The following is a 23,077-nucleotide window of genomic DNA, read 5'->3' as shown; positions in this document are numbered from 1 at the left end:
CAACTAAGGAACAACTTTTATTTTGCAGGCTAGTGATTTCTGTTTTTTTTGGTTTCGTTGCACTTTTTCCAAGTTTCAGTACTGCTCCATGAGCAGCTAATGAATGTCTGTATTTTTGAATGGAAGATGCTGATCTCTCTACAGACAACCACAGCAACCTGCAAGTGACCAAAGCAATCACAAAGGGTTTTTGGTGCAGCACCCTCTGAGACTGATTTCACCCAACATCCTCTAGCAACCAGTTGTCAATCAGTCTTGGAAAATAACATTTTCCATAATGACCAGCAGTTGCCAATGGGTTGCCAACTGGTCTCTAGGGCTGTGTGACTGAGGCCTAACTGACCCTGCATGTTAAAATACCAGCACTTTTGAGAACATTTAGCATTCGAGTCAAAACCTCCAACAGTTCAGTGATGAGTTACATTTTCACCATATTACTTAAGTTTTACATCCTCAAGTGCCTGACGGAAATGAAACCTACCATTTACACAACTTATAGAAGACAAGATACACCAGTAATTTCTTTCTCTTTCCCACTATTTGGTATCAGTTTCGAGGTCACACAGAGCTGATAATTCTATCAGCTCCATTGTTCTGCTCTGTTGCAACAACAGTGTTGTATTCAGAAAATAAGCAGATCTCTCTTACAGCCTGGTCCTCTGGCAGAAAGCGGAGCTTTCTCCTGTTACCTCTTGGTTTCTTTGCTCAGAGCTGGCCTGAAGCTTCTGCGGGTTCTTCAGTTGCTGCTCCAGTTTCTGTATCTCCAGCTGGAAGAAATCCCTCTCATGTTCTCGGTCTACAGCTTGCTCCTAAATGCCAAAATAAAGATGGAAGTTAGATCATTAAATAATGAAGACAAAGAGCAATACTGAAATAACTCTTCAATAGTCTAGTAAACTGACTGAAGCATCAATGAAGGTTTACAAACTTCACAAAATGTGTATGTTGAATCGTCTTGTTCGTATTCATGTTGTGGTCAGAGAACTGATCAATATCACATTACACTAATGACTTGTGAGTACAAGTATTTATGTGTTATTTGATTCCTCACTTTTTTTCTTTTCAATACTGCGCTACACAAGTGTGAGCTGAAGGAAGGTGCCAGCTGGTGGCCTAGTTTGATGAGTTTAACTCTGAATCAAATATTGCTTGTTGCTGTTAATGTTTCATGGAGAGTTTAGCACATTTATGTCCAACACATTCTCGCTGTAGTTCACCTGGTAAATTAGTTTTTCCGAGCCTTGTTAATTGCTTACAGGAAAAAAATGTTTTTATCCTTTATAGAGGGTTGTACGAATAACGTCAATAAATAATTACATTTGCTAATTTAATATTTGTCTTTACCAAACATCAGCAGCACAAAATAGAAATAATTTGCATTCAGTCCGCATTTCAATTCTGGCCCAATCACGATGATGGGAGCACAACTCATTAGACGACCAGCCAAATATAAGCAGATGATAAGATAACCATAAAAATCATTAAGTCGGATTTCAATTAGTTTAGTTTAGCTGAACATCACTTTCAGCATGAAGCCCTGCTGTGACCTTTACACCTGTTTCCAGTGTTTCACCTGAAATCAACGAGTCTTTATTCAGCAACATTTAAATGGCTTCCACGAACAGGTGTACAAAAATATGGGTTTCATTTGCAAAAATGTCAATTTTCACTTTAAATGTGCTGGCACATGTCAACTGTCATCTACAGACAGGTGACAAATTAAAGGAAAATTTCTGAATCCCTGACTCCTACAGTGATTGTTACAATTATGTTTGGGTGTTTTTCTTTAATTTGCCACCTGTCACTTATTATCATTCTAAAATAAGGGTTAAATGTATTACCCACACATCATTTTATAGATCAACAATTTTGTCTCTTTAAATGTCCCTAAAAAACAGTAAAATCTCTCACAAACAGTCACATCCAGGACAAATTAATCTAATTTCAATAAATTTTGATCAGCACTCCAGGAGGAGTGGCAATTCTTGTGAAAATGGAAAAAGTGGTCATGAATCTACAAATATGACCTTGAGCACAGCTTGGTTGGAGACTCATTAGGTGACCATTGTGTGCTCATTAAACTAAAATCTGACCAGCGCTCTAGGAGGAGTAGTGACTCACATAGGCTCGTATGTCCTTTGGCTGAATGAGCTAAAATTCACCGGAAATTTAGTTCTAGTGTCTTTTGTTTTGAGGAACAAAAACCGAGTACTGTTTCAGATAAATCATTCCAACTTTGCTGAGAATTAATGAAAGATTTCAGGATTTTAGAGGGTTTTTTTTCCGTTGTCACTTACATCCAAAAACTTCCTGTTCTTCTCCAGCTGTTTCTCCAGGGCTTGGATCTGCTGTCGGAGGTCCCAACTCTCTGTTGTACGAACGCTCTCCAGCTCAATCACCTTGTTGACCTGCTCCTCCAGCTCCACCTCCAGCAGCTTCACCTGCTTCAGGAGGTCAGAGTTCTCCTTCTCTGCCTGCCTCTGAACCTCCACCTTCTCTTTCATCAGCTTCTCAGTTTCCTCCAGCAGGTCTACGATGGAGGAATGAGGGAAAATTAGGCTTTAATGTTTGCCAATTAAAGGTGGTTGATATAAGCCGACTGGTAGTTCTGCTTTGATTTTGGCGATGGAAGGAAGGAGAGATAAAGAGTCTGAAGTCTGAGAGCCTTGGGACTGAATATAATGCTGAATGCATTTTGCCAAAACAATCTAAACAACCTTCTCTTTGACAATTATGACTTTATACATTATGGTCACCTTTACAACTGAATTAATGGCTAACATCAGACTCTTCCAATATCTCAATCCAATTCCAAACATGTCAACAAACATGATCCCCCATCTTTGCCCTTCTCCTGCCACCAGTGAACAACCCACACCGGTTCACCCAGGACCAAAACCCACAGGATTAGTACATAGGTAACAGGGTGAGAGAGTACAAATGACAGATCGAACACATGGATGCTCCAGACATTGCAATATCCATGCCCAATAAGCATTTACAGGCAGTGGAAAAGTACTCCTAAACAGCCAATCATCTCACACAAAGAAATGCTGTGAACACAGCATAAATGATTTTTTTAAAAAGAGAAAGAGCATGTAGAGTTATAAAGATGAATGGCAATTAGGAAATAATGAATACATAAAAATGTCTTCCATTTCATCATGCTAAAATAAGCACCAACATTGACATTAAAAATGACAAACCAGGACAAAAATCACTCAAACTGAACAGCCGAAGCACAGGTTAGTGATTGGACTGAGTGAGTTTGTGAGCCCATAGCAAGCAAGCTCCAAGCTGTGTTGGTGAGTTGCTGGATTGGGGTTAGAGATATATATACAGTGTCACTCAGCTAGACAATAAAGAGAACATATAGACATGACTGAGCCATGCTCAAAGTGGACACACCTGCTTCAGGTGCTGCAACCATTGCAGCTTCAACTAGGCCTACAGGAGAATGAGAAAGCACAGGAATTTAACATGCTCTTGTTTTTGTAATGAACAGGAAAACTCTCGAGATAAAGAATGGAAATAGGTGGAGATAGGATGGCAGTGCTTGTCTGTTTCACAGTAGTAGGTTAAAGCTGTGGAAAGGAAGCTATGAAAAGAAAAGTTCCTCTAAGAGCCCCTGTTTAGTGTCTAAAATACAGAATACTCACATTTTTAAGAGAGGGAATAAACTCATGGCACACCCTTTTTTTGATAATACAGTGTAAAAGTTAGCTAATACAGTTATCAAGTTTCATCTTTCTTCAGTACTTCTCAGCAAATACCTGAAAATGTGTGACGTGAATCAGTAGCAAGAGTTTAAGAAATGGAGATAAGCCCCAAGAGAGGCTACAGCTGTAATAAAACATTCAACAACAGCAAAAAAAATATTTTATTAACTTGTTGACCCTTGATCTATATTCCTGTCACTGTTATCAATGTGTAATTACAGCTAATTAAAAATATGGTGTTTTCATTACACCAGGTCTGTGAGCTGGAGCTTTCTCCCAGAAACTGGAACAGGTTCAAATCTTGCCATTATACACATTCATTATATAAAGCAGTGCTCTAAAAATGACTATTTGCATAATTTTTCATTAAAAAAAATTGATGGGCGGATAATGTTTCATACCAGATCAAGCACTCACGTCTTTCTTTTGTAATATTTTTCATGTAGTAACTTCTGACCTCCAGATCAACTGATGTCGACGCTTAAAGTTCAGACCATTGTGAATAATTGATTACCAGATCTTTTGCTTTCAACCTCACAAATGATAACCACATGTGAGCGAGCCATTTTAAAATACACATTTCCTCCATTACTACTAAGAGAACTCAGGATACGTACGAAGCTCACGGGGCCCGGCGTCCTCCTTCATTGCGTCTTGTTGCCTTGCCAGCAGCTCGCGCTCTTCCTGCATCTGAAACTTTTCCTGTTCCAACTCATGCAGCCGACTACCAGTTACCTACAAGAAAAAAAAACAAAACACACATTAACAACCTGTCAGGGCCTGATTCTTACCGTTCGTCATTACATTTGGACATTTTAGACGATCACATTATAGAAAATCCTCAATATCAACAAACAAAATCAAGAGAAACATATAAAGGATATTAAAAAGAGTTCTTTGACACACCAACAGTAATGGGTTAAAACAAATAACACACTTGGCAAACAAAGTACATACACAAATATGTAATCGACCATTATTACTACTGTAGATGGAGTAAAATTATCCAAGTCTGAACCACAGCTATCATCAGCCTTCACTGAGTAACGCAATAATGATCATTTTCAGTTGCACTCATGTTTCCAGAGGGGTGTACTACGCGAGGGAGATTAATGGGTCAGCGAGCTTTAAGTCAGAGCTTCAAGTGTCACAAAAGTGGCTTCTTTTTTACCTGGCTAAATCACCATTATGGGTTTCAGTTTAAAATCAGTTAGAAGTGCCATGTTTTCACTGTTTCTGTTAAATTCAGCATAGATTAAGCCATGCCTTGCATCACCTGAAGCACAGCAGGAATGGTGTGTTGTATTGTCACTGGAATTTGTTGCTAAGTCACATAACACTATTTACTCAATAAAATTGATTTCACTTTGATTTGATGACAAAAGCGATTTCCATGTCTCCTTTATTAGGTTGCACACAGTAAACTTTATGTTTAAATGAATCCATTTTAAAATTTCAGAACTCTAATGTGCAGCAGTCATGTTAGAAAATAAAAAGCAGCAAACAGAGCGAGTGTTTTTGTTTTTGTTTTTTAACTTAATGATCTGTGCATTAAATCCCAAAATAATGATTTTCTGCAGCATTAATTTCTTGTCTTATTTGAAACAGTGTTGAACAGATTTTTATCACCATGCTATCATCATCATCATCTGATGTCTCTGATTTGAGTAGATGGCACTCATAGGATCAATTTGTGCAGAAGTAGAGTCATGTGCCACACAAAAGGCCTCTTTTTATATGAGTGTGGACAAAGCTGGAAGCAGAAAGCCTGGCTTAACAGAGAAAGTTGATAACCACCATCATGATACCCGTTATCTCATACTGGGTTTTACCAGCTAATGCAAAGAAAGCCTGGCTGTGTTCAACTTCCTTCATATTATACCCCTCTGATCAGTGGGAGTGTGGTGAACGCAAAATAAACTCCAGTGCATGTTATTCATTAATGCGTTCATTTTGGACTATAGTGTGGCTCCAAAGCACAGAGAAACAAGTCTCAATTTTTAGGAATTTTATATCAAACATGAACATGACACTGGAGCAGACCAATATTATTATACAACCTGGCCTGAATTGAATTGAATTCAAACTTGTCTATCACATGTTATTGTGCTTACATCTTAGCCATTAACATATCATAGGCAGAATTACACAATAATGGTGTCAAGTCATTAGCAATTTGATAAATATTTTTCCTCCTTACCTGCAGCTCTTGCTCGAGGCTCAGTTGGAGCTCTTCCTTCTGACGCAACTGCTCCTCCAGCGCTGCCCGTTCACCCGTGTATCCATCAATGAGACCTGACAGTGGGCAATGTGAGAGAAAAACAGCTATAAAGGGCACAGAAATAGCTACCTATGCAAATTCACGGTTGTATTATCAACTTTTTGGTCTCTGATCACTTGACAGAAATATTTTAAAGGAGTTTCTTTGGGTCTTATTGAGCTTCAATCACACATGCATACAGAGGCACTGATCCAGATGAATGAGCACTAAGCAGCACACACACACACACACACACACACACACACACACACACACACACACACGAATGCTGACACACACAAACAAGTGTGAGAGAAAAACAAGTGAGAATGTCTGGCCCATTTTGCTCGACATGAATATAAGACTCGGTCATAAACACAATGAAACGCTCTAAATGCTGTACAGGTCAGCAAGCATTATGCATCAGGAACTGCATTCAGTTCACAGATACAAGAAAGGAGGTATTCACATACACTCAAGACTGATAAGGAAATGTTCATTTTCTCCTGTTACAGCTTCAGTGAGTGTAGGTTCTGACTTGATGCCAGCTCAGTGAGCTTTGAGAGGCAGACAGTGAGTGTCACCTGTGCTGTCAGGTGATTTTATTTCAGACATCTCAACAGGAACTTATACTGTGTGTAAGGTTTGCCTAAGGAGGGATCTCTCCATGATGCACAGCTACCAGACACACATGATTACTTACTAAAGAAAACGTCATTCATCATATAAACAAAAGTTTCTTGGGAATTTGCAACCACATTTAATATGGAAAAGAATTAGTGCAGCCATCTGATAAGGCATTTTCCCTGATTCAAATATACTGTAAAATCAGACCTTGTTTGTGTTTTCATTCATTGACATGTAACATGTTCCATCAGTCATCGGACCTTGGGTCTCTTGGGTTAATTTAAAACCAGTTTGAAAAGGCCACACCCTGAGGTTTCACCTGTGTGGTTGAGCCAAACAATGGCTTTAGATTTTCTTCTCTTTCACTTAACTGGTATGTGAAGATGTCCAAAAGACACAGGCTTAGCACATTTCAAACACTCCCTTACAGAAGAAGTGCACCTGACATGACCAGAAAGGAACAGCTGCTCTTATTTAGATGAAACTGCACATTTAGAGCATAGTGTCGTGTATTTTTATCTTGATGACATCAGTATTTTATATCAATATTTTTATATCATGTATTGTTATATATATATTAATCACACACTCTAATTAATGGTCACATTATGTATTATTTGTCACCTATATTGTCACTCACACACTGGAGCACTGCATAGGTAGGTGGAAAAGGCCTGCTCTGCAGGCAACCTGGGATTTTTCCATTAAGTAATGCTAGCCCCCACCTTTGTGAGGAGCTTCACCTTTTACCCAGTGCACTTTTGACCCAGTGAATCCCGAGGGGAGGGGAGGAGGCACACCTGGACTTCGGAACGTGGGAAAGATGGGTTTTTTCTAGCCCCCCTGAGATCAATTCATAGAACTGTTGCTTAAAGGAGCATCTTAATATGTCCCCTCCCCTGATAACAGCTGCAGGAGGTGTGAGATTGGGCTATATAAGGGCATGGCAAACTTGGGAGGGAGCGCTCTTCTTTGCTCTTCCTCTCACCCGTGTTTGCAGCGGCTGCAGGCTCTCACTCCCGAGAGGGCTTCTGTTTTTATATTCTGTTAAACTCTGGACGTTTATTTCTTTGCTTTTCTACCACCTTATAACAGCACCAAGGCACTCACTCTCGGGAGGCTTTTTGCTTTCTTGCATTTTGTTTAACTTTTGCTATCTTGCATTTTGTTTAACTTTTGCTATCTTGTATTTTGTTTAACTTTTTGATATCTCGAACTTTGTTTAACTTTGTGCTTCAATAAATCCTGGAAACGAAACCTGCTCATCTCCAGTGAGTTCCTGTGAAGTGTGGAGCTTTTCTCAAGGTGCATTTGCTTCCATTGGTCTCCCCTCCGCCTGGTAAGGGCAACAGGGGGAGAGAGCCGTAAAAAAACCCGACATCTTGGCGACCACGAAGGGACTCCGAGATAAGAACAGCTGGAGAGGTACCTAGGGTTTGGACGGAGCCTCACGTTGCTACGGAGAACACCAAAAGCGCGCAAAAGTAAGTAAAGCAGTTTTCTGCAACAATGGTGTTGTCCGGGTGACTGAGACTTCCGCCCAAGTTCCTGGTTACACTTTCAAAATAAAACAGCTGTCTTGCTCTGGATAAAGAATTTGTAAAATTTAAGGGTTTTGTGGTCGGCTATTTTGAGCTAAAATGGTCTAATCTGGATAAAAGGAGACTCCTGGATTGAGCAGGTGTTGTGTTTGGGGTTTTTCTTGCTTTGCTGAACTCTGGAGTGGAATGAATGCGTGTTGTGAGTGAGATCGCAGCTGTGAATGGTGTTTGTTTTGTCTGTTCGTCTTGTCGTATCTGTTCTGTGGTATTTATTGAGAAAGCGCTGAAGAGAATAAAGTGATAGGTCCTCGCGGAGATTTACCGCTGAGAATTATCCGGTCCAAACCTTTATCTTGGGCCGGACGAGCTCAGGCTGCTATCTGCCGCGGGCGATACTGCCCAGGTCGTGTATCGGAAGTAAGCTATTGGGGGTCCCATGATTAGTATTTTGAGACCTTTGCGGTAACAATGCACTGAAGATTCGGCCTGGAGGATTCACTGTATGAAAAAAAGGAAGCTAGCAGAAAGTCGCACGGCGGTTACCGCACGTTTCATCAGAATCCGCTAAAGGTTCGGGCTCTGACGAGCGGGGGTCCACGGTCGGGGTCGACAACCAGGGGCGGATCGAGATAAGCTCTTAGGGGTAGCTCTCTGAAGGGGGAAACCTTTGATAATAAGACATCGAGGTCCGACTGGGAGATTATGACGTCAGGCACTGGATGAGTGGTGCCATTTGGTTAAGTTGTGTTTAAGTAATGTTTTGTACATATTGCCTGGGCTTGTAGTTATTCCCTGCTGTAAAATCTGCTTTTGAAAAGTATAATTCATTTATCATTGTTAATTGCTGTAAATTGTGCTTCAAGAATATAACCTGCTGTGGGAGAAGGAGGAGAGAGGCTGCTGCAAGCTGCAAAGGCCTTGGCTGCGGACCTGTGTGTGTGTGTGTCTGCCTGCCTGGTATGTGTGTGTGTGTGTGGGAGAGCCTGGGATGTGTGTGTGTGTGAGCAGGAAGGGAGTTTGGGGGAGAGAGAGAGAGAGAGTGCTGTCGCTGGGCAGTTCTCTCTCTGCTCTAAAAGAAAAAAAGTTGTGTATATGTGAATAAGGAATTTATGAATTGGGGTTAATAGTAACTTTGTAACCAGTAATAGGTTAAAGACTGGATAATCGGGAGGAGCTCAAATAAAAATAGCCCTGTGAACAAAACAAAGCTCCTGCCGGAGCCAGAAGTCATTCAAACAATGTTAAATTTGATATTGGTCAAAAGAACAGCTGAAAAGAAGCAGATTAGAAAATAGGTCAGTGAGAACAAGTGACACAATTGGGAGAAATTGGTAAAAATAAGGGAGGAAATACTTGGGGAAAACTAGAAGATAGTGGGAAAGTAAATAAAATCTCTAACAGCTGTAGTAGAATAATAGATAACATTATGTAATGGTAACAATAAAATAACTGGGAAATAATCGGAGTGTAGATCAAATAAATTAATAGATGTGTTCATGAACTGGTGGTCAGTGTAGTGGAGGAGTGATCTGTGAAGATGGACCTGCTGCGGGCTGCAAGGCCTCAGCCTGCAGCAGCATACATCTGTTGGTGTGTATATTAAAAGCAGAGCTTGTCTGCTTTTCTATACAATTGGTGAATGAAAAGTTTGCATAAAATTGTGGGAAATAAGTGCAAACTAGGAAAATTAATCATTGAGGTTTAAAGTTAATATTGAAGAGTGTAAAAAGTTTAAAAGTAGATAATCTGGAGGGGCTAGAAGTGTTAAATTAGAGACCAAAAGGGGAAAACAGAAACAGTTTAAATACATTTGAATAAAAGAATAACCCATTTAAAAGTGAAAAACCTCTGATAGAATAATTGGATTGATTAAAACTAATAATATAAGTAACATTAACTAGAAAAAGAGTCGAACAAAATTAAAAAGCCTAAGAGAATGGGTAAGAATGAATCCTAAACTTGGAAGAATAAGGGGAAATAAACGTTAAAATATTTGGGAGAAAAGGAAAGAAGAGAAAATTAAGAGAGAATTAAATAAAATAGCTATAATAACAACAATAGTATGAATAATAAATAATAACAAAATAGTAATGATAATAATATAGCTTGGACACAAACTGAGCCTAAAATAAATAGATTTAAGTGAAAATATAAATGTAGTAGGTGTGAGTGAGGTAGAGGAGTGGTGAGAATAGATTAGAGAGGATGAAATAACAGCTGAGCCTCTGAGGAGATAAAGGAATTTCAGAAACAGATAATCTGATTATTAGAAACACATCTGTGTAACAGGTCTGAGAGACTGCAGGACACTCAGCTGATCAACCTGAAGCTTTGACACCTCACAAGAACCCTAATTTAAAACATAATTCAAGATGAAGTCAAAAGGAGTTCCTAGAAAAAGAAAAATCTGTAAGTTGGTCCTCGGGAAATATTGTTTGATATTTGTGTGTGTGTTCTCAGTGCAGATGATGTCTTCACCTCAGCACATTCTTTGAATACCGGAGGGTTTAGATGAAGGGGGCAAATTGAGTTGCAATGACCTCTCTGCTGTATATCTGCCTGGGTCTCAACATAGTTATAGAAGTAAATCTGTAAGTTTACCAAATTATTAAATAAACACATTTAAAATAAATAACAAATGAATTAAATAGATTTGATGGTGCTGAGAGATTACTCTTTGAGTAAAAATTATAGCCAGGAGAGACAGCTATTGTTTCACAGTGGACACTGTGTTATTCTCAGAGAGCGAGTGTGGAGCAGGAACCCATGGAGATCCTCTAAAACAGGGGGGTGATCCACAGCCTCATGCACACGGTAATAAAATGGTAATATCCACCTCCAACCAGGAGTGTGGTGTATGCACAATGACAATGATGGACTTCCATCTCTGACTTTCACCTGGTATCTTTTAACATGGCATGTTGCTGAGTGACATATAGATGAGAATGTGTTTACTGATAGAAAGTGGTTTTGGGGTTATGATAGAGGGGAAATAGATTAAAGCAAAATTTATGGTAAACAGAAATGATGTAATAAAGTGGAGGTGAAACAAAAAAAAAAAAGGAAAATTCCTGAAGTGTCTTTCTCTGCCCCATTGAGGCAGAAAATGCCTCCACTTTATTCTTTAAGTGCTGGAAGATCATTTTTGAGAAGCATGTCCTCTGAGCAAACTGCGGTGAGTGACGTCACACAAGAAGTGGACCTTTAAACAAAAAACCATGAAGATAAAGAGCAGAGTACATGAGCAGAATGCAATCTGTTCTCTTCTACTAACATTGTGTCCAGAGATGATTTACAGATGACGCTGCAGGTCTCCACAGCAACCTTCCTAAACAACAACAATAACAACAGCTGGACAAGGAAGAGGATGGCCTTCCTGCAAAGGAGGCAGGAGCAAGAGGGAGACGGCTGCAGAGGCTGGAAGATAATACACCAGACGGACAGCCAGCAAAGTGACGTCCAGACACACAAGAACTCTTACCTCCTGAATGGGAGGAAGGGGGAGCGCAATGTGTCTATGTGCTCCACCGTGAAGGGGGTGAGGTGTGTCTACCCATGAGCCATGGATGCTTATGGACTTGGTGAGATTGGCTGATGGACTGTTTTTAACATCACAAAAACCAAGTAAGTCATCATTTCCTTTGGAGAAAATGCTGCAGGAGCTGCTCTGCACTTTGAGACATTTAAGCTCTTTGGGAGACATCCCAGTGAGCTGAGCAGAGTATTCCAGACTAACCTGCCTGATGATGTGAAACTGGAGATGCAACACACTGTATAGTGGAGTTTTTCAGGCAGCAGTATCCTGATGGCAGAGCTCTTCTAAAATAGGAGAAATCCTGAGAGAGGAGGAGAGTCCAACAAAAGGGCTGCGTACATTCCAACGGAGGAGAGACTGAGAGCTGACCAATCACAGGAAGGAGAAGGCTAAACACCTCTGATAACTGCACACTGAGGCTCAGGCTGCAGTGCTGACTGCTAACACTGCTCAGAGTCTTGCAGCTTCTTCTCGTCCACCCAGCCAGCTCCTCCTGCTGTCAGCACTACACAGGTAACGAGTGGATTCCCTGCATCAACTGTTCCTAACACTCTAACTGAATCTGCTGTGCCTGTTGTACACATGCATGTTAATCAAGGTGACAACCTGGACTTGTACACCTGAGAGGGAGAAACTAGAAGCAGATGAGAGGCAGAGTGACCTGGCGTGGAGGAAGGAGAGAACTGTCACAGCCAGGACCGCTGCTTGGACTCACTCAGCCTACTCAACAGAGGAACAACCTGCTTAGAGGTAACTTCACAGGTCACCTCCAGAGAGATTGCCACATGACCTCTTGGGCTAGACCATCAGCCTGTTGGCCATAAGGAGGTCCAGAAAGGCCTGAAGAGGAAAAGGAGCAACCTGACGCATCCTTTAATTTGTTAAGTAAGCTGACATTTCAATAAGTCTTATGAGAAAAGACATTCTGTGTTCTTTAGAAGCAAAATCATGTGCAACAGTGATGAACTGTATGCAAACTGTCAACTGAGGAAGCACACAGAGTGATGATGTGCCAACAGACACAGAGACTGTGTCTGGGTTCAACCTGAGGTGTTTTGGTTGCAGCCAGTGACTGAAGACTCCATGTTAAATGAACGATGGATGAAATGTGGGAGCTCTGGGTACGAATGCAACTGAGGAGCTGAGGAGCCTGGATTGCTCTACATTTACTGTTTGATGAGAAACTGGAGTCCAAAGACTATGGACTGTGCTTTGATGAGCTGATCAATAGGGGAACGTAAAGAGAAAAATGTTCTTTTGTTGATCAGTTCATTTTTACTGGTGACTACATCTACTTTGCTCCACAGGGTGTGGCTGCTGCACCTGATGGACTGAAAAACTGGTAACAAGTGTCAGATGCTGGGCCACATCTCTTTGCTGATTGCTCGTGGACATACTCTCATGTACTGCACTGATGTTTAACAAGACAAAGCTTATTTTAGAGGGAATCTAACTACACAATAAATGCATGCACATTTCTAAGGACAAAACACCACCACCAAGTATGATTGAAGTGTGAATGAATAGTTTATTAGATAAACATGTGTAGATCAAATTCAATTATCATTGAACATAAGTAGTTGTTGAAACAGGTTCCATCTCAACTGAGTGAAACAACGCAGTATACTTGGCTGACTACGAGAGAGCCCTGCACAAAAAATTCCAATGTGTCTGGACCTCGGTCCATGCACAGATGGCAAATAAAAATCCTTGAATCCTTGAAATGAGGGAAGGCTCAAATTTGTCCAGCCTGATACAGTTGAGCTGAAACCTGGGGTCAAATTACCTTAATAAATTAGGCAAAGTTCATTTAAGTCACATGCCATTGAAGCTATCAGGCTTAATATTGATGAGCTATTGAAGGCTGGAGTGCTTTTAAAGCTCATACACTAAAACCAAATTCAGACAGTTACATACTGATACAATTACAGATTCTGATACACCTGTGGTTCCTAATCCATATCTTTGCTTTCTAACAGTGCACCAGATATTAAGTGGTATTTATGTTTAGTACTTAGTACATTCTATGATAACTGTGATAATTGTGATTAACAGCCCTAACATCTTCAACCAAATTTTAGTGTAAGACTTGAAGTATCTGAATATTCTCAGTACTGTCTCACAGCATGCAGCCGATTTGTCGTCCTCTAAAAGAACAAAATGAGAAGAATTCTTGCAATTCTGCTAACAAACCACTGAATATCTAGGAAGACAGTTTGGTGGACAGAGGACGCTAATTGTTCTCTCTCAATTAGAAACTGTGATTAAAACCGACAACCGCAAACGGTTGGTGAATGTTGACGTGTTTGGGAATGACAGGATTCAGCAGACGGTGGATTTGTGACTATGTGTTTAAAACTGCATCTCTGCTGCTTCAATAAAGCAGCAGGACAAACTAACTCTGATCCCTAGCTGCAGTGGTCGGTGGGAGCTGAAGCAACATCTGACGCACTGAAGCAGGACACGCAATCTGACCTGGCATTGGGTAATCAGATTACTTGAAACCTTTCCATTTATATGTGGCTAATAGCAGGGGCTAGGTAATAGCTGCCCTTACGCAGGATCTCCCAGTAGGTAAGCAGCTCCTGCTTTATTACAATATAAAATTGGATAACATGAAAGCTGGCTTCTCACCTTGCTATCAAGGTTTGATGGCAGCAGACTTTGTTTTTCAGAAACTAGGATTTTAACTCCAGGTCATCCTGTAACTCTTTGTATGCCACATCAATTGTGTGTTTTGTTTTTTTGCCCGAGGTTTGTCATCACTCAAATAAAACTACGGGGCAGGAGGTAAGATTATCTGCCCCTGAACTATTAAAGATGTAATAATGTTAACCCTGTTTCCAAAATGAACTCCTCATGATTGTGCCACAGACTGACGAATTCAGGAGCTGAGAAAATTAATGTGCATAATGAATTTATTACAGCTGATTTAACACTGCCTTAGGATGGTTCTTGTTTTAGGGATGAGTGTGGCTGTAATGTGGGCTGCACAGTTGTTTAACTTAATTCTGCAGGTGTAAGTTTTTCTGCTCTGGAAGCTCAGAAGGTTGATCTGCTGAGTTCATCGCTGATCTCAGATCAAAAAGCTTTAACAGCAGCTTGTACACTGGCTACAGGTAAGACTTAATTTGTACATTGCTTCAGCCTAGGTTAATGAGGTTTGTCATGCTAATGCTAATATTTAGAAATAGAGAGGATTTCACAGAGCTGAAGGCAATCCTCTAGTATATGGAGAGGCTGTGTTGCAGTTAATTGATGCTTTACAGCTTCCCAGTGCAGTGGCCATTACTTTAAAATCAAATGGCCAGGAGATCTCAAAGGTGTGATCGAGGGAATAGCCTGGTCAGAGCTAACTTTGTCTTTCCAGGAGGAGGGGAACTAAAGGGTGACACTTCACTGGACATAAGTAATCTGAATACAGAGGGGGTCAGCATGAAGCTGGAGAACAGACAGTGGAGCCGAGGTAGGAAGTTATGGTCAAGCACTCATCAGCCTCAAGGGGGAATAATTGTTGGAGGAATTTAGAAAGTGAGGCTGATGATTTGCTATGTCATTAGCAATAATAATAGTATTAATACCGCTCCACATAGGTAACATAGTGCAGAAAGTGAGGTCTTTCTTGTCTAAATATGATAATATGCTTGGGTGCATCAAGTTAATTTAAAATTTATGTTATAGAATATTAAAACAATCTCAAGTGAACTAAGTGCAGTATAGTTTATATAAAACATGCTTTGTTGATCAGTCACTAAACCAACAATAAATAAATATATACTAAGAATCAATCAGAAAAAAAGAAAAAGCTGTGTTAGCACAGTAAAACCAAGGGTACTAAACTCAAATAAATCTGTATGTAAGCAAATATAACATTTTTAAATTTTTTAAAGGATTGAGAATTTGGGCTACTCTCATGTGAAAGGGTAAATCACTCCAGAGATCAGATGTCACCACTGTAAAGGCTCTGTTGCCTCTGCTTTTCAGCCTTGAAGCAAACTGAGGAGCACTTGGTTTGTAGACCGCAGGGCTTTGGTAGGAATATAGGGTTTCAAAAGTTCAGTTAAATAACTAAGTAACGCCTGATCACATCCAACATATAAAGAATTATAACTAGGTTGAAACAAGAAGTAACAAAAGTATAAATTACTCTCAACAAGGCATGGTGTGGGAAAAAGGTCTTCATTTTTAACTAATTGGAAAAGCTCTTCCTAACAACAGGGCTGGTGTGTTTGTTGAGTTTTAGAACACCATCAAAAATCACCAAGGTTCCACATAACAGAGTGATAATAGGAGGCTAAACGATCAATAGCGCTCTCATACCCAACCAAGGTGGGGTGGTCCAAATAATATAATTTCTGTTTTGTTTTTATTCGACTTAAGAGGGTTTGTCTCCAGGCCATGAGTACATATCCCTAAGACAGTTTACTAGTGTCTGCATAGAAGCAGAAGCAGTCAGATTATAAAGGTAAGTATATTTGTAGTTCATCTGCCAAACAATGAGAGGCAATGATGTGCTTCTCCAAAGTGGAACCCAAAGGAAGCAAATATAAAGAAAAGAGAGTGTGACCCCAATAGAGAACCCTGGGGAACCCCATAATTGTTTGGGGATACAGATGACAGATACTGTCCTAAATGAACAGAAGAAACTTCTATCAGACAAATATAATGGATGCTTATCTGCTTTAGAAGTCCATCTGTAAAGCAAACAAAGCTTGCTTTGGGTCAAAGTATTATTCTAACCTATGTTAAATTTGAAAGATAAAAGATTATATGACAACCAAAATGATTAACTACAAGGGGTAACTGCATGAAATATTGTACATGATAATGCAAAATAGACTTCTGCCTTATGAAATACACTACCGTGTGATGGCAAGGACTCCCCAGGTAAGATAACAACTGTAGATGCCATCCTTTCTGTTACCCATTATAAAAGCATAAAAATGAAGAGAAGTGTAAATATAAAAACAACTTAATAAGAAGAAAGGGAGAGAAGGGAGTGCTTTACTTCAAGAAGATCTAACATTGCATGTTATGGATATTATTAATCTTATGTTTTATGCTATAAGCAGTAACAACAAAACCTGAATGGAAGATAAGGTTCTGACAGTCCCATTCAGCCTCCCCCAGCCAAGAGGCTTCCGAGCCTGGCCTCGTATTGGAGAAAATCTTGTTGAGATCCGTGACCAGCGAGGGCTCGCCCTGTCGTGGAACGGCTAAAGGAGAGAGGAGACTCAGCAGAGCAGGTATCCAGCACGGACCCAGATCTTCTTAGATCTTCTGGAAGCAGAAGGAACCATCTCGACGAGAACGCGTTGTGGGCTGAGGACGCCACCTGGATTGGAACCAAGTCGTTTGAGGGGCCTTCACGACATGATGACATCACCTACGTGACTCCTGGGAGCTGCTTCCCCAGCCAGTGGGAGTTCTGATGACAGCAGATAGCCAGTGCCTCCTAACACCCGTGGCACGAGGCTCACCGGGAACAACGCTAACTAGGGGGAATCTGAGAGATCCTCCAGTTCAGAAGTGCTTAACGCATCTTCAAGCAACCAAGTCTGTGAAACAAGTCAGCTAACGGATGAAGCGGCAGAGCTCGACAGTGACACTGATTTTGTCACCAGTAAGTTGGCTACGGCCAGGGTCGTCGATGGAGAGCAAACCAGTGAGATTCAGAAGCTCACTGCTGAGAATTGAAATTGAAGATCATCAACGATTTGCTTAGAGCAACGAAGGGGGAACAGGTGGAATGGAGGAAGTGGTCCTCACAGAAGCCTGAAGAAGATGCTACAACATCATGAGGACTGAATGATCGTCTAAAAGATGCTGACAATGTTATGAAGTCTGTCTAACACTGAAATTGTCTTTGCTATTGCCGCTATTGTTGTGTTTTCACATAGATACTATATCTCGAGTGCCTTATCTTTTGTGCCCCTAAGTATAGGTGCCTCTGACCTGTGTGGTGTGCACTGTAAGTGAGGATGCTGTGTTGGTGAGATCAGTTTGTTTGTTCTGGATTGAGATTTATTCTAGCATCCAGAGTGACGAGCACACCATGTGAGTGAGAAGATTTAGTTTGAAGCTTGCAAATGTTTATATCAATAAAAACAGCTCACGCAGTGTTTTTGCAATGTTCACCTTGTTTAAACAAATATTTACTCTTGAATTGATAAAAATACTTTGTGTTGATACCAGTAGGCATCAAAGGGGGAAATGTCGTGTATTTTTATCTTGATGACATCAGTATTTTATATCAATATTTTTATATCATGTATTGTTATATATATATTAATCACACACTCTAATTAATGGTCACATTATGTATTATTTGTCACCTATATTGTCACTCACACACTGGAGCACTGCATAGGTAGGTGGAAAAGGCCTGCTCTGCAGGCAACCTGGGATTTTTCCATTAAGTAATGCTAGCCCCCACCTTTGTGAGGAGCTTCACCTTTTACCCAGTGCACTTTTGACCCAGTGAATCCCGAGGGGAGGGGAGGAGGCACACCTGGACTTCGGAACGTGGGAAAGATGGGTTTTTTCTAGCCCCCCTGAGATCAATTCATAGAACTGTTGCTTAAAGGAGCATCTTAATATGTCCCCTCCCCTGATAACAGCTGCAGGAGGTGTGAGATTGGGCTATATAAGGGCATGGCAAACTTGGGAGGGAGCGCTCTTCTTTGCTCTTCCTCTCACCCGTGTTTGCAGCGGCTGCAGGCTCTCACTCCCGAGAGGGCTTCTGTTTTTATATTCTGTTAAACTCTGGACGTTTATTTCTTTGCTTTTCTACCACCTTATAACAGCACCAAGGCACTCACTCTCGGGAGGCTTTTTGCTTTCTTGCATTTTGTTTAACTTTTGCTATCTTGCATTTTGTTTAACTTTTGCTATCTTGTATTTTGTTTAACTTTTTGATATCTCGAACTTTGTTTAACTTTGTGCTTCAATAAATCCTGGAAACGAAACCTGCTCATCTCCAGTGAGTTCCTGTGAAGTGTGGAGCTTTTCTCAAGGTGCATTTGCTTCCATTGGTCTCCCCTCCGCCTGGTAAGGGCAACAGGGGGAGAGAGCCGTAAAAAAACCCGACAATAGAGAGTTAAGATTTATTGTATACAAACCTATGATGATTAGCTGGATGATTGAGAAAAAAAAATTTCCTTTGAGCTATTTTGATTAAAGAGACTTTGGGGCTAAGTGTATAATGTGATGATTAGGTGATTTTCTTTGAAGTTGCTGCTGCTAAAAAAAGTTCTCAGGGTCTGCTTTTCTACATCCAAATTGAGGGTCAAAGGACAGAAGGTATCATATGATGTACAGTCACACTGTGGTAGATTTATTACTGTTGTTGCTGCTCTCTTGTCCACAGTGTAAGCTTTGATAACCTATGAAGTTTATTTATGATACCAAATATTTGCAGCTCCTCCAGGATTACTGAAAACAAACACTGCAACAGGATCTTAGTTAAAAAAAAAAGATAGACAGTAAGATTAGAAATGCTATAAACTCCCCAACGTTCAGAGTGTCCACACAGTTAAGAAGAAGGGAATGAGTGGCAGTAGTGGGTCTGGTGTGTGTGAGGGTGCATGTAGTTGCAACAGCTGACCCTCATAGGCCAGCTGTCTCTGACATGGAAAGGACAGCCAGGTCTGTTACAGCACTTGAACTGTCCTAGTAATGATGACAGTTCAAATATTTAAATTTGTTCTCTCAGGATTACCTTCACCTCCATTCACAGTCCTTCATAATGATGTTGTCACACAGATGGAATCAAGCGTTCAAACACAAACCCGGTGACAGCCTCAGAGACAATAATTACCATTTGTCGAGTTCTCACTAGAGATGGTGTCAAAAACAGCTGATCCCATCATGCCCTGCAACAGCCTCATCCCCCCCAGACATACGCACATGTAATGGTAGTAGGAAAACTCTAAAATCTATGTTAAAAGGCGTTAAAGACAGTAAGCAAAATAATACCTTAATTCATCAAAGTAAAATACCACAAGCAATGATAAAAGGTAAAATAAATTCATTCAGGTGAAATTCATTGTGATCTGCTGATCAAGTGATCTGTCATCGACTATCCTGGGCGAACGAACAGAGAGTAAGCTGAATGTGATAATCTGTGTTTAAAACATAACTAATTCTGTGTATCATTTTGGGAAAAGCCCCTGATTAATGTTTTATAGCGTTTCCCAGAGCGCTTCTTCTTCTAAGTTGTTTTCTTTAAAGCCAATTCTTAAATACCTCAAGTGTTCGGTTTTCGATTGCTTGTGCCTGAGCTAATGCGGTAGAGGGGAAGACTGTTTTTGCTCGTCCATTACAACACTGGACTTGAGTGAAGCAACATCGTGTCTTGTGTTTTCATTTATTATTCCCCTTTACAGGGGCGTAACACCCACACGCGTGTCTCTAATCATTCGACAGACTCACATTATCAGATCATCAATCAGAGTCTAAGAGGTTACTGGAAAGGAAGTTTCGTCCTTTACAGGGCCTACAAACAGTGAATGCTTTGGCGGGCTCACATAAAAATTGATGAGCATTTAAATCAAATTGAAGAGCTCAGTTTATTTAGCCATTTTGTAAGAATAAACATAAAAACATTAAAAGCTTTTCCTGCATAAAAACAAAACCTCACCCTCCGCTCTGTGAAGCTCCAGAGCCAGCTGCTCCCGCGCCCGAGCCTCCTCTGTCAACCTCTCCTGCAGCTCCTCCTGCTTCTGAAGCAGCTCGTTCATCTCCTGGTTGTGGCGGAAGGACTCCCGCATCAGCTCGGTCTGGGTCATCCGGGCATGTTCAAGCTGAGAGGAAAAGAGGAAAGAGAAGGTCTCTAACAAGAATGAAGAGGTCTTTACAGTAAAGATCATTCAAATTTCAAATATTACTGTGGAAATGCACCATTTCCTGAAGGGTAGAGCCCAATAATTTTAAGCATGAAGCACATTTTCTCATCATCTGCATCAGCAAATTAAAGTTGAGGCCATCTCTTGTTGGGTGCGAAACTTAAAATTCTGAAAGAGGTTGGCACATCTATTTGCTCATGCTCATGTTGTGCATGTTGTTGTGCACAATGATTAACAACCTATATACATTCTGTATCCATGTATTGATTAAAACTGCATCTGGCTGGATGCTGTCCCAGCTGTTACTGTCCTCATACACTACACCTGAAGCCAATTTAGAATCACCAGTTAATCTAACAAAGCGCATCTTATGTTTGTGGGAGAAGGAAACTGCAGAAGCTCAGGTAGGAAGAACATGCAAACTCCACACAGACCACTCCAGCCAACCAGGCAGTTCTTGCTGTGAGGTGACAGTGCAAACCACCTCACTGCGATACTGCCCATCTTTGAAAAGATTTTCAGCAGGAAGAAAAAGTGACAAAGCAAATTATTCAAGCTGTTTAAAGAAATCGTATAAATAGCACTTCTTTAAGAGTATACATGGATTACAAATACTTTGACAGTAATCAGTGTGTGTAAATGGTAAATGGAGTGGTTCTTGTATAGAGCTTTTCTACTCTACTTGAGCACTCAAAGTGTTTTCTAACCAAATGCCTCATTCACCCATTCATACAAGCACTTTTTTCTACTCCTAAGTGCTTTCTATCCAACAGTCACACACATTCACAATGCATTGGAGAACACAACAGGAACAATCTGGGGTTCAGTATCTTGCCCAAGGATCAAACCACCAACCTTCCAATTAGCAGATGACCTGCTCTACCTCCTGAGCTACAGCCAGTAGCAATGTTATGATAGACAAACTTCAACAGGTGGTAATGCATAACAAGCCAATTGAATTGAGTAACAAAATGAGGTTATGTGCAGAATGCAATAAGATAATTATATCATGCTTGTGTAAAGACCTGCTGGTCAGCTGACAGAAGTCAGATTTTCCTGGTGCGCAGCTATGAAATCATCATAATGCAATAAACTGGGAGTACACTAACTCATTTCACAGTTCCTTTCCATAGATTTCCATATCTCCCTGAGCAAAGGTCTAATTATAACATTATGGGAAGCGGTAACAGGATCCTGCCACAGAGAAGTCATATAATCTTTAACAAAGTGTGCCAACGTGGAATGGGTTAACTCACATCTGTATGTGCAGACCTGAACTACTGAAAACAAGCTGTAAAATGTATCTTTAAACACAATCGACAGTACATGTCCCATGCTGAATCTAGAGACTATTTAAAATCTACACATATAATTTAAACACAGTCCATCTGTGGGTTTCCAGGTGTAAACTTACTGTATAAGGGGGAGTAGGCAGGGAGATTTTAGAGATGACCTTAAGAAGGTGGCCACTAGTCCTGTGATTGACATGTGAAATCTGTGTCTGCACCACCACAGCATTTTTCTCATTCAGAGTGCTGCAAAGCGGGAAAGGTCGAGGAAGGGGTACACGAGATTCCACCTCATACACATCCTGGTCCTCCCCTTCAAGCCACTTGCTGCTCTGCATACTCGAGTTCCAGTAAGAGCGATAGGAATCCATGGTAAGCGACGTACAGATGCTGGCAGGACCTCACTTTGCCTCTTATCTGAAGTCATCAAAAAGGATATCCATGTGCTGTGATCTCTCAGGCTGAGCTGGGAAACTGAGAATGAAGTCCGTAGGGGATGATAGAGAGAACAGTGTTGTGGATAGCTCCAAGCAACAGTTTCTATGTGTTTGGTACGCACACCAGAAGAGTAAACAACCTTTGGAGAAGGTGACATTCACGTCATCTCAATCACATGCTTTCTGTTTGAGGTAGAGCAAAATCCAGGTAAATGCTGAGTGAGAAAATCATCCGGAAAGGCTGAGAATTTTACGATCCTACTAGAGTGTGTCATCCTTGGCAGCAGGTGGAAGTAATTTCTGGGTCCGGCAGGTTAAAGGGCATTCCTGAACACGACTGGAGGTGGTATGTGAACACAAAGATGAGCATTTCTTTGCTCTGTGTCCTCTTTAAAGCTCCCAAGCCTTCCCTGCAAGCTTCCTTCTTCAAAGCGAAACCATAGCATGCCGCGCAGTGAAGCTCACACCCCCACGTCTGCTCCCGCTCGCTGTCCTCTCCCTCCGCTCTCTTTCTCTCTGGAGATTCATTAACAATACTATGCCGCTGTAGCAACCCAAACCTGCAGGGAAGCCTCCCACTGGCCTCTTTTTAATTGTTTAGTCCGAGCAGCAGTCAGCCAAGGGTGAAATGACAGTGCTCAGATCTATAGTCTCTCACTCTTTCCTTTTTACTTCCTTCTCGAGTTGCTGTCATTCCCTTTCCACGCATGCTCCCGTGCTCTTACTATAATATCCCTCTCCTCTCAGGTGACGTTTACTTACTCCCAGTGAGCGATACCGTCACGCTGTTAAACTTCCTTTACCCATTTCAACCTACGTGCTT

General features: G+C 40.9%; 1 protein-coding gene across 1 annotated transcript in view; it reads right to left on the bottom strand.

The window, feature by feature from the left end:
• The window catches only part of LOC115788238 (A-kinase anchor protein 9-like), a 185,360-nt gene that overhangs the window by 7,920 nt on the left and 154,363 nt on the right, over positions 1-23,077 (bottom strand). Inside the window, 6 exon segments of the mRNA XM_030741192.1 lie at positions 690-809; positions 2,298-2,530; positions 3,409-3,447; positions 4,337-4,454; positions 5,920-6,014; positions 20,324-20,486. Coding sequence (XP_030597052.1) covers positions 690-809; positions 2,298-2,530; positions 3,409-3,447; positions 4,337-4,454; positions 5,920-6,014; positions 20,324-20,486 — 768 coding nt within the window.

The sequence above is a fragment of the Archocentrus centrarchus genome, chromosome 11, assembly GCF_007364275.1.
Source record: "Archocentrus centrarchus isolate MPI-CPG fArcCen1 chromosome 11, fArcCen1, whole genome shotgun sequence".
NCBI classification, from domain to species: Eukaryota; Metazoa; Chordata; class Actinopteri; order Cichliformes; family Cichlidae; genus Archocentrus; species Archocentrus centrarchus.
This window is presented reverse-complemented; position numbering and strand designations above follow the sequence as displayed.